The sequence below is a fragment of the Tachypleus tridentatus genome, chromosome 13, assembly GCF_004210375.1.
Source record: "Tachypleus tridentatus isolate NWPU-2018 chromosome 13, ASM421037v1, whole genome shotgun sequence".
NCBI lineage: Eukaryota > Metazoa > Arthropoda > Merostomata > Xiphosura > Limulidae > Tachypleus > Tachypleus tridentatus.
In genome coordinates, this window is record NC_134837.1 from 34685799 (window position 1) to 34709168 (window position 23370).

Here is a 23370-nt window from a genome sequence, read left to right on the forward strand (position 1 = left end):
AGCCCACTGTCTAAATTTACATAGACTTAAAAAGCAAACACTTTTGCTAAGAGCCTATAAAGTTATAATTTCAAACAGAACATGTAAAACCTATAGAAACCTCAAACTACAGTAAAATTTAAACCTAATAGTATTTTTCTAGTGGATAAGTTGTCTTTGGAGTTTCTTAGAATTTTTAAAGTGTATTATCTTCAATGTTTATTTTCAAGTGCCCAGACCTCCCATATTCTACTGGAATCCTATGACAACTTAATAATAAATTTGATTCTCATTTAACCTAGAGTTACAATAAACTTATAAAAACAAAGAAACTATTATTTTTTTAGTTGGCTTAGCCATTTTGGGCATGTAATATGTTATTAGTTTAGTCCTAATGATCTCTTCAATTATAAAGTCCTTTTACAACAAATATCAGTAGGAAAACAGACACTAACTTACACAGCTACACATTGCTAACAAACCAAGCTACTTATACTTATTTAAGAATATCTTGCAATGTTTTTGCATGTGTAAATGTAAAGATAGATTTTATTTAGGGCTAGATACAAAGTTTGAACAGCTGGTATCAACAATGTTAACCATGAAGTCAGATGGTGTAATGTTAATAACACCTGCACCAGGTACACATACAAGTTAAGGCTGATTTATACTATCAAGCACAAAAATACCTGGATTGGGTTGAAGAAATTCCTTTGTCTTGGTTATCAGTTCTTCAACTAATTCATTCAGCAAATCAACTTTCTATTTAAAACCAAAAAAAACAAAACTTCTTAATTTCAAACACACACATTACATACCATAATTATACGTGTAGCTAATTTTAACCAGAGGAAAAATTGTTAAATAATCTATCATTAAAAATACAAAGGTTATAGAATTCATACCTATCATTTCTAGGTTTGATGATTTTTGTTCACACATTTTATACTGATTTAAAATTTTAATTCTATTAGCTAATCAATATAAAAATTAAGGAATTGTGTACATCAAAAACAGATTTAAGAAACACCTAATTTTAAACTCCACTTACAAAATATGACAGTAATAATAGTAATAAATTAACTCAAAAATACAAAGTGGTCACTAAATAACACATTATGAAAGATAAGACAAAATTAGATATTTTCATTCCTTCCTTCCTAGAAACTTGGTACTGCAATACAACTTCTAATATTAATGTCACCAGAGATATTATTATATGAAGAGCAGAAATGAAACTTATTCTGGATACATTCAAATATGATAACATATATAAAAATACTTTTCTCAAGCTTTAATTATGTTCAAATTAACCCCAAAATGTGATTTTGTTTGAAAATTGTTTAATAAACCATTGACGTATTTGTCATAAAACAAATTAAGAGTAATCAATATTTTAAAAGTGTGATTTGTTAGAAGTACCTATGAAACAAAGTCCAAAACATGTTAAAATGCAAACACTTAACCCTGTATATTACATCCATTTATTTATTTACTGTACTGACTTTAACAAGTCATATTATTCAGAAAGTATGAAATCTGTTATTTTTTCTAAACATACTATAAATACCCTTGCAAACAGGTGGCAAATAAGCCTATACAATCAATGGTAATCAAAACAGAGTTAACAGTAGCTCATCTTGAGGTAGCACGTGATCTACACCTATTAAACAGATTGTAACTACTCGTATATTGTTTTATTAGATGTAACATATGTACAGCTAGAACAAATATTGTTAACAGTACTTTAGTTCTTGCATTTTAAGATTAAAATACTGTACATAAAAAAATATCTTTAAATGACAAAATGACCTGCATATAAAGGAAATATGCAACAATCACACAAACTTTTGAATGAAAATCATTTTGGATAATTTACATTCAGTAAAATAACCTCAAACAATAAAAACACTCCAATTATGATTACAGATGAAAGACATATCCTCAATTATCTGTACTTCTCACAAATGTAAAAAAAGAGCAAGAGAAGAAACTTGAAGATAGAATAAGTTGTAATACTGATTATGCATACTTAGAGCTGATAAATGCTAATAATGCATTATAACAATTATCTGCAAAATAAAACATTATAGACACCTTTAGCAGCAGTGGATAAAAACAAACAAAATTGCATCTCTATACAAATATTGGGGAAAGAAGCAAGAATTAATTTTTGATAGTTTTTGATTATTAGAAACAGTATTATTTTTAAACATCTTAGAAATGCAGAAAGGTGCACTGAATCACTGTTATCAATTTGTAGTTCTTCATCTGTGCTAAAACTAGTGGTCTCTTCCCATGCTCTGATGCACAAAATAAAACAAAGACTGGAAGGCACCAGGGTGTCATGTTCACTTGCCTTAATGTTCAGTGGCATTCTAGTCACAACATTTGAGTCAAGATGTTTAATACTGGTGGAAGTACTGTATGCTGCCCAGAGAAAGAGCCCAATAACAGGTCAACTTCAACAAATAACAACACTAGATATTGCTGGTTCACTCCCAAAACTGAATGAAATAATAAGTACATATTAATCATCAGCAGCTATTTCACTAAGCAGACCACTGGTCAATATTTTTGTACAGTTCATATCTAATGTATTGGCAGAGCACTGGAAAGCCTGGTTTGGAGCACTTGACGAGTTTCATAAGCTCTCGTAGACTAAACATATTTTAGCTCTCCAGTAAAAGTCAACTGTCCATAATGCTGAATAAATACAACCATTACTGTTGCACTAAATAAATATTGTTTTCACTGTGATCTCACTTTTGTGTCCAAGTCTTCTTTCACAAACTGAATCATTTTCTGAAAATTCAAAATTACTTTGCAATATACTTCTAGGGTGGATATCCTGTTATTCTGTGAATCTGTCCTATACACTTTTAGGCAAAATCTGTTTTATTTGGCAATATCACATTACAAACAATTACTTAATAAACCTGAATGGGATTTTGTTGCCTGAAAATTAAGAACATAGAAAAAAAGGAGAAAAAGCAAACTATTGTTATAATACCTAAAAACATGCCACCTCGTTAATTACAATTTTAGCTGTTGGGTTACAAGCATAAAGAACAACAAAATAAAAATGAATTAATGTAATTTACTTATTTGACACTAATTTTTAGACTACAAAATTATTTCTTTCTCATCTTTCACTCTCAGCTGTTTTTACACATTTTTAGCATATTTTACGCTTATTTGGAAATACTTTTTTGTCATATGTATGTCACATACACATACCTGTTTTGCCATAATTGGAAAAGTGTCAGACAAAATTTAGGGGGAGGACTAGATGCATGCAAATGAGAGATGTGGAATTACCCTGAATAATTAATTAAGTTACCATTGATTATTGCCCTGTAAAGTTATACATTTATCATATTTCTGATTAAATTGGTTAGTATCATAAAACTGTCAATTAACAAAGATTTTGAATAGATCAGTTAATATCACAAATAATTAACCAAAAAAAGTGTATTTGATAATTCCAGTTACTCATAAAATCAAAAATGTTACCACTATGATGACAAGTTTTAATTAATTCAATTTGTTAAGCCTAATAAATGACATGATTCACAGAATAAATGTTAAGATGGCATTTTGCTCACCCAAAATAGTTTTTTTTTGGTTCACTTTGCACTGAAATATTGTTGAGGACAAAACAATGACTAACTTTTTTACTTGTACAATAGTTTTTCTCTACTTTTAACAAGTGGCATGTATTCAGTTCATTTTTGCACAGTGAAAATGGACCTAAAGCATTCAAGTACTTGATCAATCAGATATGACTGTGTAATTTGTTCTCCACCACTGCTTGATTGCTTCATGTAGTTTTTATTAAACTGTAAACTTGATCTTTCATTAGCATGTACCTAGACAGTGTTTAGTATTTTCCTGATTTATAATAAATGTTATGAAGTGCCGTTTATTTTCATCAACAAACATTTACCAGTTTTAATAGAGAAGTTTTATGATAATTTGTAAGGAGGAGCCTATGGAACAGTATTACTTTATATTCTCAGGTTGTTACAGGTTTGGTGCAACTTTGCATATATGATAAATATGTGTAGAACAGCTTACATTTAAAAAAGTAAATTCATCATCCACTCTTGTACATGAAGATGCCTAATCATCTATATCTAAATTTAAGTAGTGATCAGTTGGTTTCAGAAGCTAAAGAAGTCAATCTCTTACAACTATATTTTGTTATCTGACACAGGGTTGGGTAAAAACAACACAAGTATTTACTCTTTCCATTTCCATATATTCCTCTGTAAACTTAGTGCCCTCAGCACCACCAATCTTCTCACTCATGTACTGTAAGAAATAATTTAAAAAGTACACCAGAGATAGCCTGTCATTAACCATATTATTCAAATGTTTAGTATATTTGTTTCTATTTTATTATATTTTTATCATAAATATTAGTTTGTACTACTATTTTAGCATGTCATTTTATGAATAATCTAAATCTCGGAAGCAAGCTGAACTTTGCAATTAAGTTGCAAGGTATTACTGGGACTATGGTAAAAATTACTATGAACCACGAAAGCATCCAATTGGCTATATTATACATTGAAATCACCTCATGTGGAAAAGGACAAACACTAATGAAACAGTCTTTCGACTTCAAAAGACCAATTAATATAAATAACAATTCAAATAACCCAACACAGCATATTTTAGGTTCTGTCTTTCTATTTGCACTCAATTTTTTTTTAATCTGTTACTTACTACTCTTGATGAGCTTCAACCTCTCAAAATAATTTTTGTTATTTTAGAAACATGTTTTAAATTGATGCTATTAACAAATGCACAATGAGATTAGGAACTTCATAACCTCTAAGGTTAAACCTAACCTGTTGTAATTGTACATGTAACAAACAAACAACTAATTTATTCCAATGCTCCTTTAATAAAGCATTGCAAACTGTTGCTGTAACATCTCACAGACATTATTATTCATTACATGAAAAAATTGTCAATAGTTTTTCAGAATTTCAGTATAATTAAGAGGTAAGGGAATTATTCCAAGCATCAGAAAAATGTATTAAGTGAATATAAAGGTGTGAGGGAAACATTAGAACTTTGTCCTTTTTATTATATTTATTTTTATATAAAACAATCTGTTTGACCTCTTCCTACAAATATGTAAACTTATTTCTTCATGCCTTAAGACACACACACAGTAATCACTGAATTCAAATGTGTTATGTAATAAAACAGTATTAAACTAAACACAAAATAATGTGTTCTGCTACACTTCTTTTCTATTTAAAACCACAGCTATTCATATTTTCTCATGAGCCTAGCCATAACCAATTACACCTCTAAAAATCATGTGTGGTTAGCTATAGTTTTCTTCAGTAACTAATGATGTCCCTCGACATGTTCAAGAGGTTTTGCTTATCAATGAATAAATATTACACCTACAGTTATCAGTAAAGAATTTGCTACATACAGCATGATATGCATTCTTTTAATGAACACAAATTATCTGTAAATTAGCACAGTGATATGTCAGTTTTACTAGTGCACCTGGATGCGTAATAAATGAAACTTCATTAAAAACTAAACACAAGTTATTTGTATTAACACAATACTAGGTTTATGAAAAAAATATTTATACTTGTAATTGCTCTGTCGAAATTGTGGACATAAATAAATTTTTAAACATTGTAGGTGTAAAATTAAAAAGTACACTTTACACTTAAGTTGTACAGTGACTGAACTTTAATTTAACTGTGTAAAGTGTATGGTTATATACTCATTTTTATCTCAAAATTAACTTATAGAAAGTAGAAAACAGGTCTTAGGTTCATAGCTTTCAGAATATATTTGTATTAAAATCATTTTCAATATTATTACACAGCATCAAGAGGGAGAAAACAATACAACTGTATGTATATTATGCACAAGTTAACAGAATATTGTAACTTCTACAAAAAGGTATTTGAACTTTTAAATTATATGACTACTTGTGATAATGAAAGTAAATAAAGGCTTGTGTTTCACACAACATTGCATAACGAAGGTAGCAGTGCAAATGTGTTTCCATATTGATGACATGTCAAGTTTCAGATTGGGAAATAAGATTATCTACACAAGCACAGTTTAAGGTAGTAGAACAGTAATAAAAATAGTTATACATATAATAGACCCTTAGTAAACCTACCCACCATATGTCCTTGTTTAAAAATAACTTTAAACATATGTTCTACACAATATAATTTTTTACCTCTAATAACACTATCATAAACTAAATGAACTACTTATGAATGTACTAAAATGTGAAAAAGATTTTTTTTTAATCGTTATTATAAAGTTAATACTGTGGTACTTTTCTACAACTCAAATAGAGAAATTGAAGGTTTAAATAATGATAAAGCATATGTTGTTCCTTTCTGGGGTCATTCAATATTGTGATGTAACTTAAGATGTGCTAAATTTGCCAGTGTAAAAAATCTTACGAAATCAAAAGTTAAAAAATGCACATAAATTTAACAACATAAAGCTTCTTGCACACGTTTCTGATGTTTTAATAATAAATGTTTTCAAATATTTCCTTTGGATACTTTAACGCACACATCTTATAAAACCAACGAATTTTTTTTTCTTTGCGGCAATGGTTTCTTAAGGACAAACCTCAGCATGAGGTGAAGGATCGCACACACGTAAGAAATCCTCGTTCTATTTACGCCACCGATAGTTATTTTTAGCGATATATAAGCTCTTCTACCCTAGCGGCGTCAAATCATTACAAGAAAGGGATTCCAGATTCAGATGGTAAAGTTGTTTCCCAACTAAAACTTAATCTAAAAATGTAATAAAACAATTCCGCTAACTTTAAAACTGTACATTAAATTTTTTCGAACCACTGCAAGTTGAATAATTTTTAAGTTAGTAAGGTGTATACTGTATAACAGTCGTTTGACATTTCAAAATAATGTTATCGCGCTAACTGTTGGAGTCGTGATTATGGTTTCAGAAAGTCCAATGTATAGACTTTTGGTGAGAAATTGAGGTACAGTATGTAAGTATCGTATCTATACGGTTTACACTCTATCAACCCGTTTCTTTAATATCAAACCTGGCTACTGTCCAGTCCATTTTTACAGTTTTAATACTGCTCAACATCGAATTCCCGAGCTTTATTGTGAAATTTCTTTATGTAAAACGTATGTGCATGTAAATAAAAAACGTTACGAACTTAACGCAGTAGAAACAGAAATTTCCCGATGTTGAATGTTTAGGTAACTCGCTCAGAACAAGACTTCCTTTTTAAAATCACAAGTTATGAAACTTCGTTATATTATACTAGAGATACTTTTATTTCCCCATTCATTCTACTTTGTCAATTTGATTCGAAGTTAGAGGAGCGTGGAATTAGCATTTGTGATTTGTCTTTTGCCTCCCATAATTCACTGCCCAATAGACCTTCATGCATCGTTAGGTAAGTTACACAATAACAGAAACGAGTTTTTCAAGCAATGTAGACTCGGCTTAAACATTAAGTGTTTCAGAAAAATGTCTCTCGTCTCCCAGCCCAAATGGTGTGTTCTGAAATTAAACGAAAAGTCTTTTAGACAGCGACGTATGGGAGACAAAATGATAAATCTGACGTTATTCTTAAAGAGCCCCGATTTCACATAGTATATGATTTGTTTTACTGAAAGAAAACTAAGGCTTTAGTCATACTACATCAGCAAAACAGACATATCAAAGAAAAAAAAAACTATGGAAAAACTATCAGTAAATGTTTTGTTTTTTTCTTTAGACGTGTGAATAACCCACCTATTCCTTTTTTTTTTCTTGGTTAATGATTACCAGGGGTAAGTATCTCATTATAGTAATGAACATATGTATCTAGATATTAATATCACAATGCAATGTGTCAAGATGGTCAGATAGGGTATTTTCAATTGAACTTTACTCCAAATACCAAGCTAATTCTTATCTTCTTGATATCTAGATATCTTACTTATTCCTTTGATCTGGATGGTCTCTGTCTCTTTGGCTTAATAACAGCTATTGCTTTGATACTGTTTTATAACAGAAACAAACCCAAAAACTCAGAAGACAAAAGCAATACAAACACTGTTATAAATACAGCGTTTGTAGAAATCATTTCAACACAAAAGCTGTACAATAAAAAAACAGCTTGTTTTTCACACAAGTGATTTGGAAAACCTTAAGCTGCTGGAGTTGTTCACAATTTGGAGAAACTTACTTTTTTCTAGTTCACTTATCTTGGTTAGAAGAAAGTTCCCAACAATGAGCCCAAGTTAGCACACAAAAAGCTGCAATATACTAGTTGTAGCTAATAAAGATCATCACAAAAACTTAGAAAAATATGCAAGCTCAATGCTGAGAGATGCTATTATTTTATCTTGCACTGCAAACTTTATATGCAGAGATGTTTAAAACAAAAATATATACATTTCAGAGTACATTCACAAAAGACTACAAAAGTCTCAAATCACTGATTATATTTTTGTCACCATGAATTTGTATAAAACAAACATCAAAACACAACAGAACATGTTGCAGCTATGGCTGTCAGTGTTATAACTACTGATTTTTAACAGCTGCATGCAGTGATAGCAACCTTCTTTAGCCACCAAACACTCCAAGAAGTGGGAAATTCTGTTATCATTTAACTGGTGATATGATGCACTTAAGAACAAGATCAAAATGCTATTGGACATACTACAGGATGGAACAGGTGTCTCATATATGTGCTTAACATGTCTGCTGACCTGAGTAACTTCCATCAGATACTTCAAAAGCACTGGAATAGTATGTTAGCCCTCACTCACTATTAACTGCTGACAAGATTATGACTTAGAGTAAACAAGTGCACAAAGATATTTCCACAGGACCAGCATCTTATCATTCTGACAGTCACTGAAACCTTTGTAAGCCAACAGAAATGAGTACCTCTCAGCTGCATGTCTATTAAGGAAGTGACCAGTCTACTACACAGTTACACATATGTACCACTAGGCCTTTCAATTAAGAAGAAACCAGCTGGGTTCAATCCAGTAATAATCTGGTGATTAGCTGATTCTGATCTAGACAACCATGCAGATGAGGAAAAGGATGTGTTAGGGATAACATGACATACCAGAAGGAGGGAAGAGACAGATGGAAACATCTTCCCTACACTTAACTCCCTCTATTCTTTGATAATTCAAAGTTACTGAACAGATGTTGTACAACAGTAAATGCAATGGCATACCTGCTTTCCACACATACTGACCAGTTATGACACTATTATACCTCTTGGCAAATGTGCAGCTTTGTCAGCAAAGGGCGCATTCAATGGTATTAAACCTGTACTGTGACTTGCACATATTCTCTCTGTGGCTAACATATACAAGTCCTCATTCCATCAACTGAAAAATGCACTGTTGTGATGTGCAACCAACACAGCTCAAATTAGTTAAACACTGCCACACAAGTCCACCTTACCCAGAAAGGCAAGGAAATTGAACACAGGATGTTCATATAAAACATCTACTATGAATGGGATACAAAGCTAGTTATGTGTAAATCCAGGCCCTGCTAAGGTAGGTAGGTAGGTATTTCATGTTTATTGGCACAAAGCTTCTAGGCTGTGTAAAACAAGATATAATGGTATATGTAAATGAAGATAAAAATATGTAAAATATGAAAAATTAAGACCTGCCAGGAAGACTGAAGCATTAAGTTCAAACTTGCTGTCAGTCACCTGAAGTTGGCCTTTTCAGTCCTGGGTTCAGGTCAAAATAAAATTAAAATGTGTAAAAGAAATCATGCTGAAACAGTGTATAGTCCAATAAAAACCTTAAGTTAACTTAAAAAAGCCAATGGCTCTTAAAAATGTAAAAACATGAATGAGGCAGCCAGTATCACCTATGACATTGGCTAATGTCAAGGGCAAACCTACCTTAAAAATATGTTTAAAATGATGGCGTCATCGTTCTTCGTTGTAACAACGGCATGATAATAAAATATGCACGATTGTGACCTGAGCACCACACACGATACATTGGTGTATCAGTACCAGATAAAATGAAGTGATGAGTTAAAAAACTGTGACCAATGTGTAGTCTAGCCAAAACAACTTCCTCCCTTTGATTTTTACAGAAACAAGATGGCCAAAGAGCTGAAGAAAACTTGATTTGAAAAAGCTTATTATTTCGTTGCTCACTCCAGGTAGACTGCCAACTGGTGTATAGTTGGGTTTGGATAACTGGACCATAGTCCACATATAGAACAGGGATGGTGGTGATAGAGCCAGAGCAGATGGTCTTTGCCACTCTGTCAGCTAGCTCATTCCCATTAATACCAACATGACCTGGTATCCAAAGAAACTGGACAGAGATAGATGATAGGGAGAGATGGGCCAGTTTGTTTTGGATAATAATACGATGGTAACTAACATGGAATGATGTCAGGGCCAACAAACAGCTGAGTGAATCAGTATAGATTGTACAATTCGTATATTGCATAGTTTCAATATGGTTCAGGGCAAGAGAAATGACATACAATTCAGCAGTGAATACAGAAACTGTAGAGGGGATTCTGTGTGCTACAACAAACCATGGCAGAACCTACATAGTCACCTGATTTTGAACCATTCATATATATGGGGATGGATGGATTGTTTGAAAGATGTTCAGCAAATAAAGAGCAATATTTCCAATCTGGAGTACCAGTCTTCCTCAGATAACTCAAAGATAAGTCACAGTTGGGCATAGTAATTAGCCATGGTGGAAGAGGCCAAACTGTTAATATTGCTATGCTATTCAAAGATGTATCCAATTTTTCTGATTATGCCCAAATACAAAGGCTGAAAGGGAGAATGGCAGATTTTCTATTATAGAAAAGTGTGGCCCACTCACGATGGAAAACAACCCCAATTGGGATACTGTGGTAAAGAGCAAAGTTTGGAAGCATAATAAGAGACAATTGCAAACAGCAAATATACAGAGGGGGGTTCATGGGACTCCACATACAAACTTTAGACTGGAGAAGTATGAAAGGCCCCAGTGCAAAGCTGAAGCCCCTAATGGTGGATAGGATCCAGCATTTTCAGTGCTGGGGTTCTGGCAGAACCATAAACCATAGACCCATAGTCAAGTTTGGATCTGATAAGGGCATGATAAATTTTAAACATGGAGTATTGATCCACTCCCCAAGAGGTGGAAGAGAGGACACAGGATGTTCAGTGATCTTATACAGTTGACACAAAATTGCTTGATATGGAAAATAAAGTTTAATTTACAGTCAAATATAAGACCTAAGAACTTTGCCTCAGGGATGACAGGAAGTAGAGTATCATCAATATGAAGTACTGGATCTGGATGAATACCCTGTTTGTGGCAGAAACGTATGCAAACAGTTTTAGAGAGAGAAAGTTAAAAACCATTTGCTGTGGTACACTTAAGTATATGATTGATTGTAGTTTGTAGCTGCCTCTCAATAAACCTTATGTTTGATAACTGATATGAGATGTGCAAGTCATCAACAAAAAGACAATTTGCAACAGTAGGGGGTAGCTGTTCACTGATGGCATTAATCTTTATAATGAAAAGTGTGACACTCAGAACACAGCCCTGAGGGACTCCAAGTTCCGGTGGGAAAAAACTGGAAAGTGTTGAGCCCACATGGACTTGGAATTAGCAGTTCATTAAAAAGCGCTTAATAAAAAGTGTCAAACAGCCACATAATCCATATGAGTGAAGGTCTCGCAAGATGACATATCTCCATGTTGTATCATAAGCTGTTTTTAAATAAAAAAAATAGAAACAAGTGTTTTTTCAAAAATGCTTCTCTAACTGATGTTTTAAGGCAAATTAAGTGGTCTATCTTTGAGTGTTGTCTTTGGAACCCACATTGAATGGGTGAGAGAAGACTGTTTGATTCAAGGAATCAAACAAGACAAGCATTAATTGTCGTCTCTAAGGTCTTACTGAGTAACTCATCAAAGCAATGGGATGGTAATTTGAAGAAATCTTTGGATCCTTCCCAGGTTTACGAATAGGGAGTGCAATAGCTTGGTCCCAAGATTCCTTCTGGCTTTGATGTCTACTTCACCGAGCCTGTGCACAGGCTTGCTGAAATGCAATGCGGTAAGCATGGGATATCTACGAAATTTATCCCAAGCATGTTTCTAAGCTTTTCGTGTTATAGAACAAGTAGAATTCCACCAAGGGCAGGAATGCCATGAGAAAGACATTGAGGTTTAGAGGATGCAATGAGCAGCTGCTTGGAAAATACAGTTAGTTACTCCTGCTACACAATCGTCTATCGATGATTTATATAAGATGGGAGGATCAAGTTCCCAGAGAACAGTGAAAGAAGGCCAGTTGGCCTGGTCCAACTTCCACTGAGGCACACAGGTCAGGTGGCACTGACCATGGCCAATCTCTCTTAAAATGATAGGAAAATGATCACTACCCTGTGAATTAATTTCAACCTCCCAAGAAAAACAAGTGAAAAGTGAAGGGGAGCAGATAGAATGATCTATAGCAGTAAATGACTGACTGGGTTCTTGAAAATAAGTGTAAGAACCAGCGTTGAAGAGACAGGTTGTGATGCTGGAGCATATGCTCTATAGCACGACCCCTCACATCAATACTAGAGCCATCCCAGAGGAGATTATGCCCATTAAGATCCCCCAAAATTAAAAAGGGGGTTGGCTGTTGCTCAATGAGGGCATCAAGGTCTGAGGGACGATAATTTATTTCCAGGGGTAAGGTACAGAGAGCAAACAGTGATGGTACGACCCAAGGAGATACTGATGGCTATAGCCTCCAAGGGTGTATTCAGTGACAAGGATGGGGTGGGCACATGTTGATCAACCAGCAGTGCTACTCCCCCATGTCCTTGTCCTACACATGACCTGTCATTTTGGTATATGGAGTATTGTCAAATTGTGACTGTATTAGTAGGTTTTAAAAATGTTTCTTATAAAGAAAAGCATTTGGGATGATAAAAAACAATCAAATCTTTGATGTCATTCACATTTGATTGAAAACCTCGACAGTTCCATTGGATTAGCATGGCCATTTTTATTTATTTTGGAGGATAATATGGCAAGGAGACCTTCTGCTTGTGACTGCACTTTTTTCTTTACTAGATATGGGTCAGTCACTCTCTAGTGATCCTGCTCTGGATCGAGTAGGCAGGTCAGAATTTGTAGACATGCGTTCCAGTGATTAAGGATATGAATGAATGGGTTGTTTAATTTTGAGGTGTCAAGAGAGGAAGACCCCATGGAAACACCTGGGCTTGAACAAGGTGAAGTTGGGCAATAATTGGAAGATGTGGTAGGGACAGAGATAGAAGTAGATACTGATTTGTTGATTTTGGAGGGTACTAGATTAAGATGCACTGTTAAGGATTCTGTAGGAGGCACAGAAAGGTCTGTCTGGACTCCTACTGTAGTAATAGTGGAATGGATTACAGCAGCATAAGTCCAAGGTGGAATTGGGAATAGTAATTTCCAAGCCTTTGGATAATAATATTATGAACAGTCTTGAGACATACTTCTTTCTCTTCCACCCATTTAGAGCAAGAAGTAAAATGGGAAGGATGTGGACCATTACAGTTAACACAATGTGGTTCTAGTTGGCATTCAAAAGCATCATGGTCTTTACCAGCACAAAGGGCACATGCTAAGGAACCACGGCAAGATATTTTTGAGTGACCAAATTGTTGACAATGAAAACATCTAACAGGGTTAGGAATATAAGACCATACCTTACAATTCAGATATCCTGCCATGATTGTGGTAGGAGGATGTGATATTGTAAATTTTAATATTAGAACATTTGTCGGCTCCATAATCCTGTCTCTAGAAGTAAAAATTTGGCACACAGCTGTAACATCTTGGCTGGTGAAACCTGTAAGGATCTCTGACTCTGGAATTGTCTTTAAATCCTTCTCAACTATAACTCCTCTAGAAGAATTCAAAGTAGAATGAGGAGTAACTTCAATGGGTATATTCCCAATGGCCTTTGACTCCAAGAGGAGTTTGGAACGTTGTGATGAAGCTGTTTCCACTAAAATGTCCCCAGACCATAACTGTATTACTATGAGAGCCAGCAAGTCCTTCTAAACCATTCTGAATAAAAAATGGAGACATCTGCCCTAAGGGTTTTTCAGTTTAAAATGTATAATTAAAAATCACAGGACAGATTCAAGTTGTGAATTTGACCACACATAGTCATCAATGCATGGTCGTTTGCCAGTAGTCAGATTTTTCTCTATACTGTCATGCTTGTTTTTTTTATTTGAGGGGGTATCCATAACAAAAAAAAAAAAGAATATTTCGATGCCCACTAACCCTACCTACCATATAGCCCTCCAAGGGAATGCACTATAGTGCCTCATCAGGTCACTGCAGCAATGCCAGGGTTTTGTGAGCACTAAACCTGAACACCAGTATCAGACAATGTCCACTACACCTGCTGAAGATGTCCTATGCTGGCACTCAGTTGACCTTGGCCCAAATGGACTAACCGATTGATCTTGGGGGGGGGGGGAACAACCCAAAGACCACCTGTCTACAGGAATTCAAGGCAAAAGTAGTGTGTTGGAGTTGGAACCCTCAACCACCATGATCCTCTCCTCCCTTTCTTGTGTCACCATGCATGGCAAACACACAAGTGGATGTTTAGATTTCAGAGGAGGTAAACTGAATGTACAGAACCTTCTCTGGGAGGTCCTCTCACCATGTACAGAAATCCACATCGAGGGGCCCCTGCTATAGAGCATAAACCTGCCCAGCCAAGTAAGTTTTGGTCTGATATGAATAGAGGACTTTCCCAAGTAGCAGCTGAGATGGGTTAAAGATTAAGTTTATTAAGAATGTTAATCTGTATTTATCACTCAGGCATTAATATAACAGACATCACAAATGAATGAAACAATTTCCAATGACTCCAAGTTTCTCCTACTGCTAAAATACTGTCAGATGTATTAAATTTGTGAAGTGATAATTTGTTTAATCTTTAATTCAAACATATTGATATTTCAATATTTACCATGAAAAGTTATGATCAAATGTGAATAACAAAATCATCAATTACACTTAGTTACACCACCAAACAACAAGTGTACATGATGTGCATAGAATCTTGAATATATTTATAAAATAAGTTCCCTTCGGACACTGGATAATTCTATTAATTTACAAAAAAAACCAGTTTAAAATGTTCACAAAAAATATAAGGTTATTTGTTTTCAAAGGAAGCTATGTAATTAATGCCAGAATTTTAGTGCTGACCTACTGAGGGAGAAAGCACAATCGCATGCAATTTTCTGTTTAAACAAACAGTTTATGAAATATTCTCCACTAAACTTGTGAAATCAAACAGTAAAAATATTGATTTATTTGAGAATAACATTCAAGTCTCCATCGATTTCAGTAACTTCCCTCAAGTATCCAGAAAAAATTAAAAAAAATTGTTTTTTGAAATTTGGTATGATTAAACATGTTCTGTAAAAACTTCAATAGAATTTACCATCGCAGGAAACAGTCGAGATTAGTGTTTCACCAAGTTTCATAATGCAGTGATATTTGCACTAACAACAACAACAACAAAAAAACAATGTAGGAGGTTAAATGTACTCTGTTAACCTCAAGGAATCGAGCTACAGATTTTAACGCTCTATGTAAACTTACGTTGACTTGCAGGGATTATTTTATGAAACTTATTCAAATATCGAATGTAGTACCATTGTAATACCACACTTCATGTATTTGGTAATCACTAGTTCTATCAGGAAGTTTAGTTATAAATCCGAGGGTCGCGGGTTCGCGCCCGCGTCGCGCTAAAACATGCTCGCCCTCCCAGCCGTGGGGGTGTATAATGTGACGGTCAATCCCACTATTCGTTGGTAAAGAGTAGCCCAAGAGTTGGCGGTGGGTGGTGATGACTAGCTGCCTTCCCTCTAGTCTTACACTGCTAAATTAGGGACGGCTAGCACAGATAGCCCTCGAGTAGCTTTGTGCGAAATTCAAAAACAAACAAACAAAAAAGTTATAAATCATAGTAAATAAACTAACTTGACTGTGATTTTTTTCATCACTCACTGTATATTTTTGTGCTATTATCAGCACAACTAATGATCAAGTGTCACCTATCAACGACAAAATTATAGATGTCATCCGTAACATCAGTGGGCTGTAAAACACGCCCGGGTTTCATAGAAACAACGTTACTGAGAACATTTATAACACGATAAAAAGTTGATAATTCCTTTCTATTTGTCAAATATTTTGATACACATGCATTTAAAGACTTCAGAAATATGAGCTAATGCTATCACGTTTTGATAAATAATAGATAAAACTTACTGCGAAACATGAAGATATTGGGAAAAAAACAACAAAAAAAAAAACTATAACGTGACTTACGTGCCATTTCAGTACACGTACTTTTCTAATCGTAATTTCACCAGCAGTAACGCAGTTGCTTACCACTCTAAAAGTATCACTCCGTAATAACGAAGAACTAGATGAAGTTGTGAAATTGTCAATATAGTAGTTCTATTAAATCTACCGAATTCGTCAATAAAAAATGATTAGACGTGTGGCAGTAAAATGTATCTTTACTTGAAATATCGTGTATAACACTACATCTGTATTTAATTTAAGATTTTACTACGAATAAGCTGTGACGTCAGATACCTCAACAACATTCAGCGAGTTTAGTTGTTGTCATTCAAAATGTGTTAAAACAACTTGAGTCTACTTGTAGAATAAGTGAATATTATCCTAGATCAGAAACAGCTCCAAAGCGTAAGCATCGGAAGGAAATAATGTATGCAAAGATAACATTTCCGGCAACAACTACATACTCAAATATATTTGAAAGATGTTGAGTTTTGTAATAAAACTTTATTGAAGTATTCCACATGAAAACGATTACTACGTCATAAATGTTAAAGAAAATTTATAAGCACGTGGTTACTACATAAATGTTTAACAGAAATTTTCCGTTGTATCAGAATTTCACTAGCTGATAGGAGTGTCATGCGGCGGTATTATTCTCGCATAATAGAACTTAAGAATATATGAGGCACTGAATCTTGACTAGCATCCAACATTTCCAGTCTTGGCACTGACGGAATCTCAGGTTGTGACCCACATTCCGGATTCACACACGTTACTCTTACGAAGTCCATCGAGTCAGCAATCCGCAGCCAACAAAAATATATTGGTTTTTGTACACGTCTACTTAGTAGCGCCCCAAGGCTGCGATCCGTTATTTGTATCATTGATGGTTAGAGTTCGCGAAAGATAGGTTACCAAAACAAGCCATATTTTGTCTGTTTTTTATTGTTGTTGCTTAAGCTAAAAGCTTTTACCCGGTAAAAGAATATGGTTTAACAAAGCTGCACGTTCTTCTACTATAACTTATTTTTACGATTAAAAAATTGAAAATTTTGTAGTTCTGTTTTTGGCAAATTCACCAAGTTTAATATTTTATTCACTGTCATAAGATGTGAAGATGTAGCATTTATGTTAATTACATATTACTCTACACGTTACAAATTATTTAAACGTTGCCAACCCTATATTTTCTGAAATCATAATTTTACCTTATTTTTAAATTCAATTTGTGCTTAGTTTCAAATTCTGTCAAGACAACGTTTTTATTAATACTATTATCTACTAGGCAGTTCCACAACTCTTAATCTACATAATTACCAATAATTTTCTTATAAACTTAAAATGTTTGAGATAATTATGGATAATAGTCAAACTAAAAAAGACATCCTGATACGTTTTGCACTGGAAAACAAAATAACGTACAGTTCTCAATGTAATTTCTACATTACATGACCCTACTTTTACTTTTGTAAACTGCTTTTAAAAATTTTAAATTGGATACAATTGATATTAAGAAAGATGTGACATCACTACATTTTTAATGATGCTAGAAATACATATCAGTAGTCAAGATGCTCCTTCATTTACATGAAAAGATCACCCAAGTTGATTCGTAACAGAAATTGTCATTCTGATTATGTAACAAATCTAGGATTTAACTATTTTTTGTGAACATAATATTATGACATGTACAACTCTTTTATGCCAAAAATTTACGTTAAAAAATCATGTTCTTAATGTTTAAAATTGACATTTTAAAACATTTTTTACTTCTAGTAACTGATTTTTTAAAAAATATATATGTTGGACTTTTGTTGGTACTTGTGTAAATTTACTTTATTATGACACCACTAATTTTTAAAAACAATTAAATTTATGCATTTGTCTGTTTTTCAATGTTTAAACACTATCTACCAAAGGGAAAAATCCAATTAATGAAACACAAAATTAACATATGGCTTGTTATAAATCTGCATTTAATATTTTTAGTTTCTATTAATGACTGTTTTCATAATTTGAATCATCAATATTTTAGCAGAACAGTTTACTGGCAGTTGTTCAAGTTAATTGTTTATGTTCATAAAAAAATAAAATTTAACACTGAATTACCTTTTAACTTCATAATGTTTAAAAACAGCATATATAACAAATGCTTAACAGAGTTGTGGCACAAGTACTGTGCTACATCAAATAAAACATTTTTTCCACGTTTTTACCTTATTAATAAGAAGGTCAAGATTCTTGTGAATTATAGAAGTTCAACAATATTGGCCTCATTATTACACATGGATAAATTACTTTCTAAATAGTAAAATAATTAATGATTAACATTTCTAAAATCAACCTATAAACACCTATCTAATGATATTCTTCCAACTCTTATAATGCCCCTTTATCATCACCCTCTGCTTCTACAAATATAGTTCATTTTGTACCTATTTACAAAAAGTCTACCAGTAGTACAGAATTCAGTTTGATCTAACTAAATAAAGATATATTTTATCAACATTTCCAAAAATGTTTATTAAACAACTGAATTTTCCTCACATAAAAATAAACACTAAAAATTCAGTAAGAACTGCTTGCAAAAAGAGAACTTAGAAATTGTTTGATTAAAAGGCCATCCTCTAGATATATTTTGATAACATTTTAATTCCTTATTTATAAGTTAAACTAAAGTGCTTGTAATTTTCCAGATATGGTTCTTTTGAAATATTAAAGCCATATCAGGAATATCTTCACTATCCATTAACTTTTTCCTCCGTCAAAAACAAACAAAGCCAAGTTATGATATCACCTTTCATTAAAATAGTAAAATTACCAGAAAACCAAATTCAAACAAAATTGAAGGTAATGCCACGTGCTTTTCTTTTATAATAATGTTCCTATAAGAATTTTTTTAATGGTCACTTTTGTCCCCAAGCTTAATTTGAGAGTTCAGAAAAATAAGACTTTATATCATAATTAACATTGAGACATTAAGTTTCTCTTAGCCATGAAAATATTCCAAAGACCTTTTTAATGTCATAAGTACCTGAGTTATCCAGTTCATCACTGGTATTTGAATACATCATTCAATAATAGCTAAATTTTCCACTACGCTAATTTAAGTATGGCTTTCCATGATAAAAAACAAGATTTTTTTAAAAAAGGAAAAAATACTTTGTCAAATACACTTAATATCATTGACACAGACATCACACATTGATTATACAAGTGTTTTTCAGTTGAGCTCCAATCTTGTATAAATTATTCATAAAAAATAATAGTAGTGTATTATTACAAATAAGAATCTTATGCTAGCCTTTAAATGGGTCACAAATCTTTTCGTAACAAATACACACAAGATAAAATATAAAGTAAAGCATCTATGCAGGTACAAAACTTAAACAGTACACAAGTTTCCAGATATCAAAAACTAAGTATACATGTGTAGACATACTTGGTTGGCTTTGTTGATTTGCTTTCTCAGGCCAGCAAATGCCATGATGAACTATTTTCCAAACACAAAAATCTTATTTTACGGAATGCTCTGTACTGGTGTAATAGACCTGGGAAAATTAAAAAGCAACAAAAATTTTTAAAAATCTAATATAAAGTACATATATGCAATCACAGATTAATTTTCTTTATAAAATTATGTTAATTGAATTTCAGATATATCATAAAAAATTTCTTGAAATTTACTTCAAAAGCACACACATATAGAAATAAACACAGTCATATTTAAAGATTATACACACTGTGCTGTATTACAATTTTATACATTGAATTAAATCAACTGAAGCAGCTAACTTAAAAATTCACATTATAGCATAACTTACACTAATTCCTATATTAATGGGGAGAACAATAAAAATTAAAAGCAATACAGATCTTACTTAGAATCTTAAAAACTAAAGTCAAAGTCTGAATTTTGGGTTGCCTAGTTACAAACTAAAAATAAAAGAAACGTAACTTTTTTTGTTGTATCATCATAGGGAACAAAACTATAAGTCGACGCTTACCAGTAGTACTAGTAAGCGCTAGTTTATTGCTTTTTGCTTAGGTGGGAAACTACCCAATGAAACACTAAAACCAAAATATAAGCCATTTATATAATACCTCTAATTTCGTAGCATTACAATTTAGTAACACACTGAGGATGTAAATGTAACTTATGAAACAGTCAGTAAGTTCTATTTTCTAAAACATCACGAAATCACGTAAACACTAACGTAAAAAAGATGTTATCTGAAACTTATTTAAAAAGTAAATGTTATTATTACTAATAATAGTAATCTCGCATTAGCTTTATTGACTATTGTAAAAATGTTTACCTTTATGTCTATTGACCTGTTTTTAAGGTCTATAAATCTTTTAAACGTGCTTCAATTCAGAACGAGTAAGATGTTATATGAACTAGCACATATTGAATAATTATCTAGCATAGAAAGAAACACAAGAACTTCTGCTTTGATTTTACACTACTATGTACAACCGTCCACCTTCTCAAGTATTACAAATATCCCATCATGCAGTGGAAACACTGCAGTCGAAATACTGCCCTCTATTGTGAAAAGCAGAGAATAATGTGATAAGAAGAGTGATACTTCAACGTCAAACAAACCAATATTTACGATATAAACCATTCAATCAGTGAGGTTTGTTACGCGTTAGTAAACCCTCTTGAATTCCATGAACATCTATAGGATTTTCTTAAATTATAAATAATATGAATAAAAATGCGAATAAAAGTAATGCTGCTATTTAGAAACATAGCCCAAACATTTGAGCACTTTCTGAGAAAGGTCGTTCTCTCCACTCGGAACATACATAACATGTGTCAATGATAAAAAATACAAATTAGTTGTTTGGTGCGTGAAGCATACTTCAACTAATTTTGGTCTGTATCTTTCCTTATTTTTAAACCAGATGCTATATTACTTTTGAAGTTAAATAAGAATTAGTGCCGCTTCACATCACAAGTTTCGGCATAAAATTCCTTTGTTCACATAAAGTCATTTATAAATGATAGTGAAATGTATTATATGTAGTTCTTGATATATTGTAAATCACAATAGATGCGTAGAAAATATTCACTTTTATTTAAAAATAAATTTGTTTGTTTGTTTGTTTTTTGGAATGTCGCACAAAGCTACTCGAGGGCTATCTGTGCTAGCCGTCCCTAATTTAGCAGTGTAAGACTAGAGGGAAGGCAGATAGTCATCACCACCCACCGCCAACTCTTGGGCTACTCTTTTACCAACGAATAGTGGGATTGACTGTCACATTATAACGCCCCACGGCTGAAAGGGCGAGCATGTTTAGCGCGACCGGGATGCGAACCTGCTACCCTCAGATTACGAGTCCCACGCCTTAACACGCTTGGCCATGCCGGGCCATTTAAAAATAAAAAGAGTCAAACGCTTTCAGGTGAGGAATATTTAAAAGATACATTATTTTAAGACAATCCGCGCATGCTCTGATATTAGGCTATAACTAATACTTAAGCACTAATACTGAGGAGCCAAATACACACTTCATCTAGTCCTATTACATTAATTGCTATGTATGTCTCCCCTCGAACTAAACCCGATTAAAACACTTTACAACAGATCTACAATTCATTTCCGAACTTGATTACTATTGGCGACCTCAACAGTAAACACATTGACTTTAACTGCCGAACAACTAACCGTAACGGAATCATACTACATAGATTCATAGAGTATAATAATCTTGTCACTTTAAACAATAATCAAGCTACCCACACGCAGAATAATGGCAAGGAAGATATCATTGACTTAGTAATAGCCCCTAGTAGACAATCTCGACACTTAACTTACTTTCAAGTTCTTGATGACGTCGGTAGCGATCATTACCCTATTTACATTCAAATCTTCCCTAATCTCTCACCTAAATCAATCACACGCCCACCGGTGCCCGATTACTCTCACGTTGACTGGACTCAATTTAATAACCATATTGAAAACCAGCTACTTTTTACTAAGTCAGTTGCCTCTTGCGAATCTGATATAGATAATTATGCAACCCAAATCACCAATGCCATCAATCAAGCTATTCTAAATACCATACCTAGTACGCAATACAATACTAACCCCAGTTCTTGGAAAATTAACCTTGACTCACATCAAGCAATCATTCATAGACGCCAATTACGGCGACAGTTCATATCCTCTCGTAACCCAACCATAAAATCTCAGATTAATAATACCAACAATAAGATCAAATCCCTGATTAAAACTCTCCAAACCCATAATTGGAACAACTTGTGTGATACCATCGAAAAATTCTATTCCAACCCTATTCTATTCTGGAGAAAAATTAAATCCATTACTAATACACAATCTAGCAACAATTACCCTGACATCAAATATAACAATATTTCAGCAATCTCTGACCTCGACAAAGCCAACCTATTTGCTCAATACTTTATGAACACCTTTGTCATCCCTAATGTCTTATCCTTTGACCAATCCCACTATTACCGAACCATCCAAACTGTGAAGTCGAGCCCTGCTATGTTCTTCCCCCGATTTCCCATTAATCGTAATCTAGATAAACATCTTCACTCTTATTTCACTCGACCCATAACTAGGACTGAGATCAAACTTATCCTTAAGAAAGTCAGGAACAAGGCCCCTGGACCTGACAGTATTAGTAATCAAGTTCTTAAAAACCTGCCCGATACGAACCTTAATCACCTGGTCTCAAACTTCAATCTTTCTCTGTTCTCAGGATACTACCCAAACTTATGGAAATCCGCTTTAATTAAAGTCACACCCAAAAAACATAAAAATCTATGTAACCCAAATAATTACAGACCGATTAGTCTTATAAACACCCTTGGCAAACTTATGAAAAAATCCATCACCAATAGAATTACTTGCTTCCTCGAGACTAACATCCTAATCAACGAAAACCAAAACGCTGGTAGGAAAAACAGACAAACCACCAACCATCTCGCTCGCCTCATCGAATCAGTATGTAAAGGA

The 23370-nt window shown here is 33.4% G+C and overlaps 1 protein-coding gene across 6 annotated transcripts in view; it reads right to left on the bottom strand.

Moving 5' to 3' along the window:
- Positions 1 to 20883, bottom strand: part of LOC143239648 (endophilin-A-like) — a 49454-nt gene extending 28571 nt beyond the window's left edge. For 5 of the 6 annotated variants that reach the window (XM_076480972.1, XM_076480967.1, XM_076480970.1 and 2 more), the window contains exons 1-4: positions 20692 to 20883; positions 19815 to 19923; positions 4228 to 4296; positions 669 to 741 (exon numbers count right to left, since the gene is read on the bottom strand). In XM_076480972.1, coding sequence (XP_076337087.1) covers positions 669 to 741; positions 4228 to 4296; positions 19815 to 19859 — 187 coding nt within the window. In that variant the 5' untranslated portion in view covers positions 19860 to 19923; positions 20692 to 20883. Of the gene's footprint in view, positions 1 to 668; positions 742 to 4227; positions 4297 to 16393; positions 16523 to 19814; positions 19924 to 20691 lie in introns of those variants that run through there. The other variant, XM_076480968.1, reaches the window with a different exon arrangement.
- Positions 20884 to 23370: the final 2487 nt, after the last annotated feature.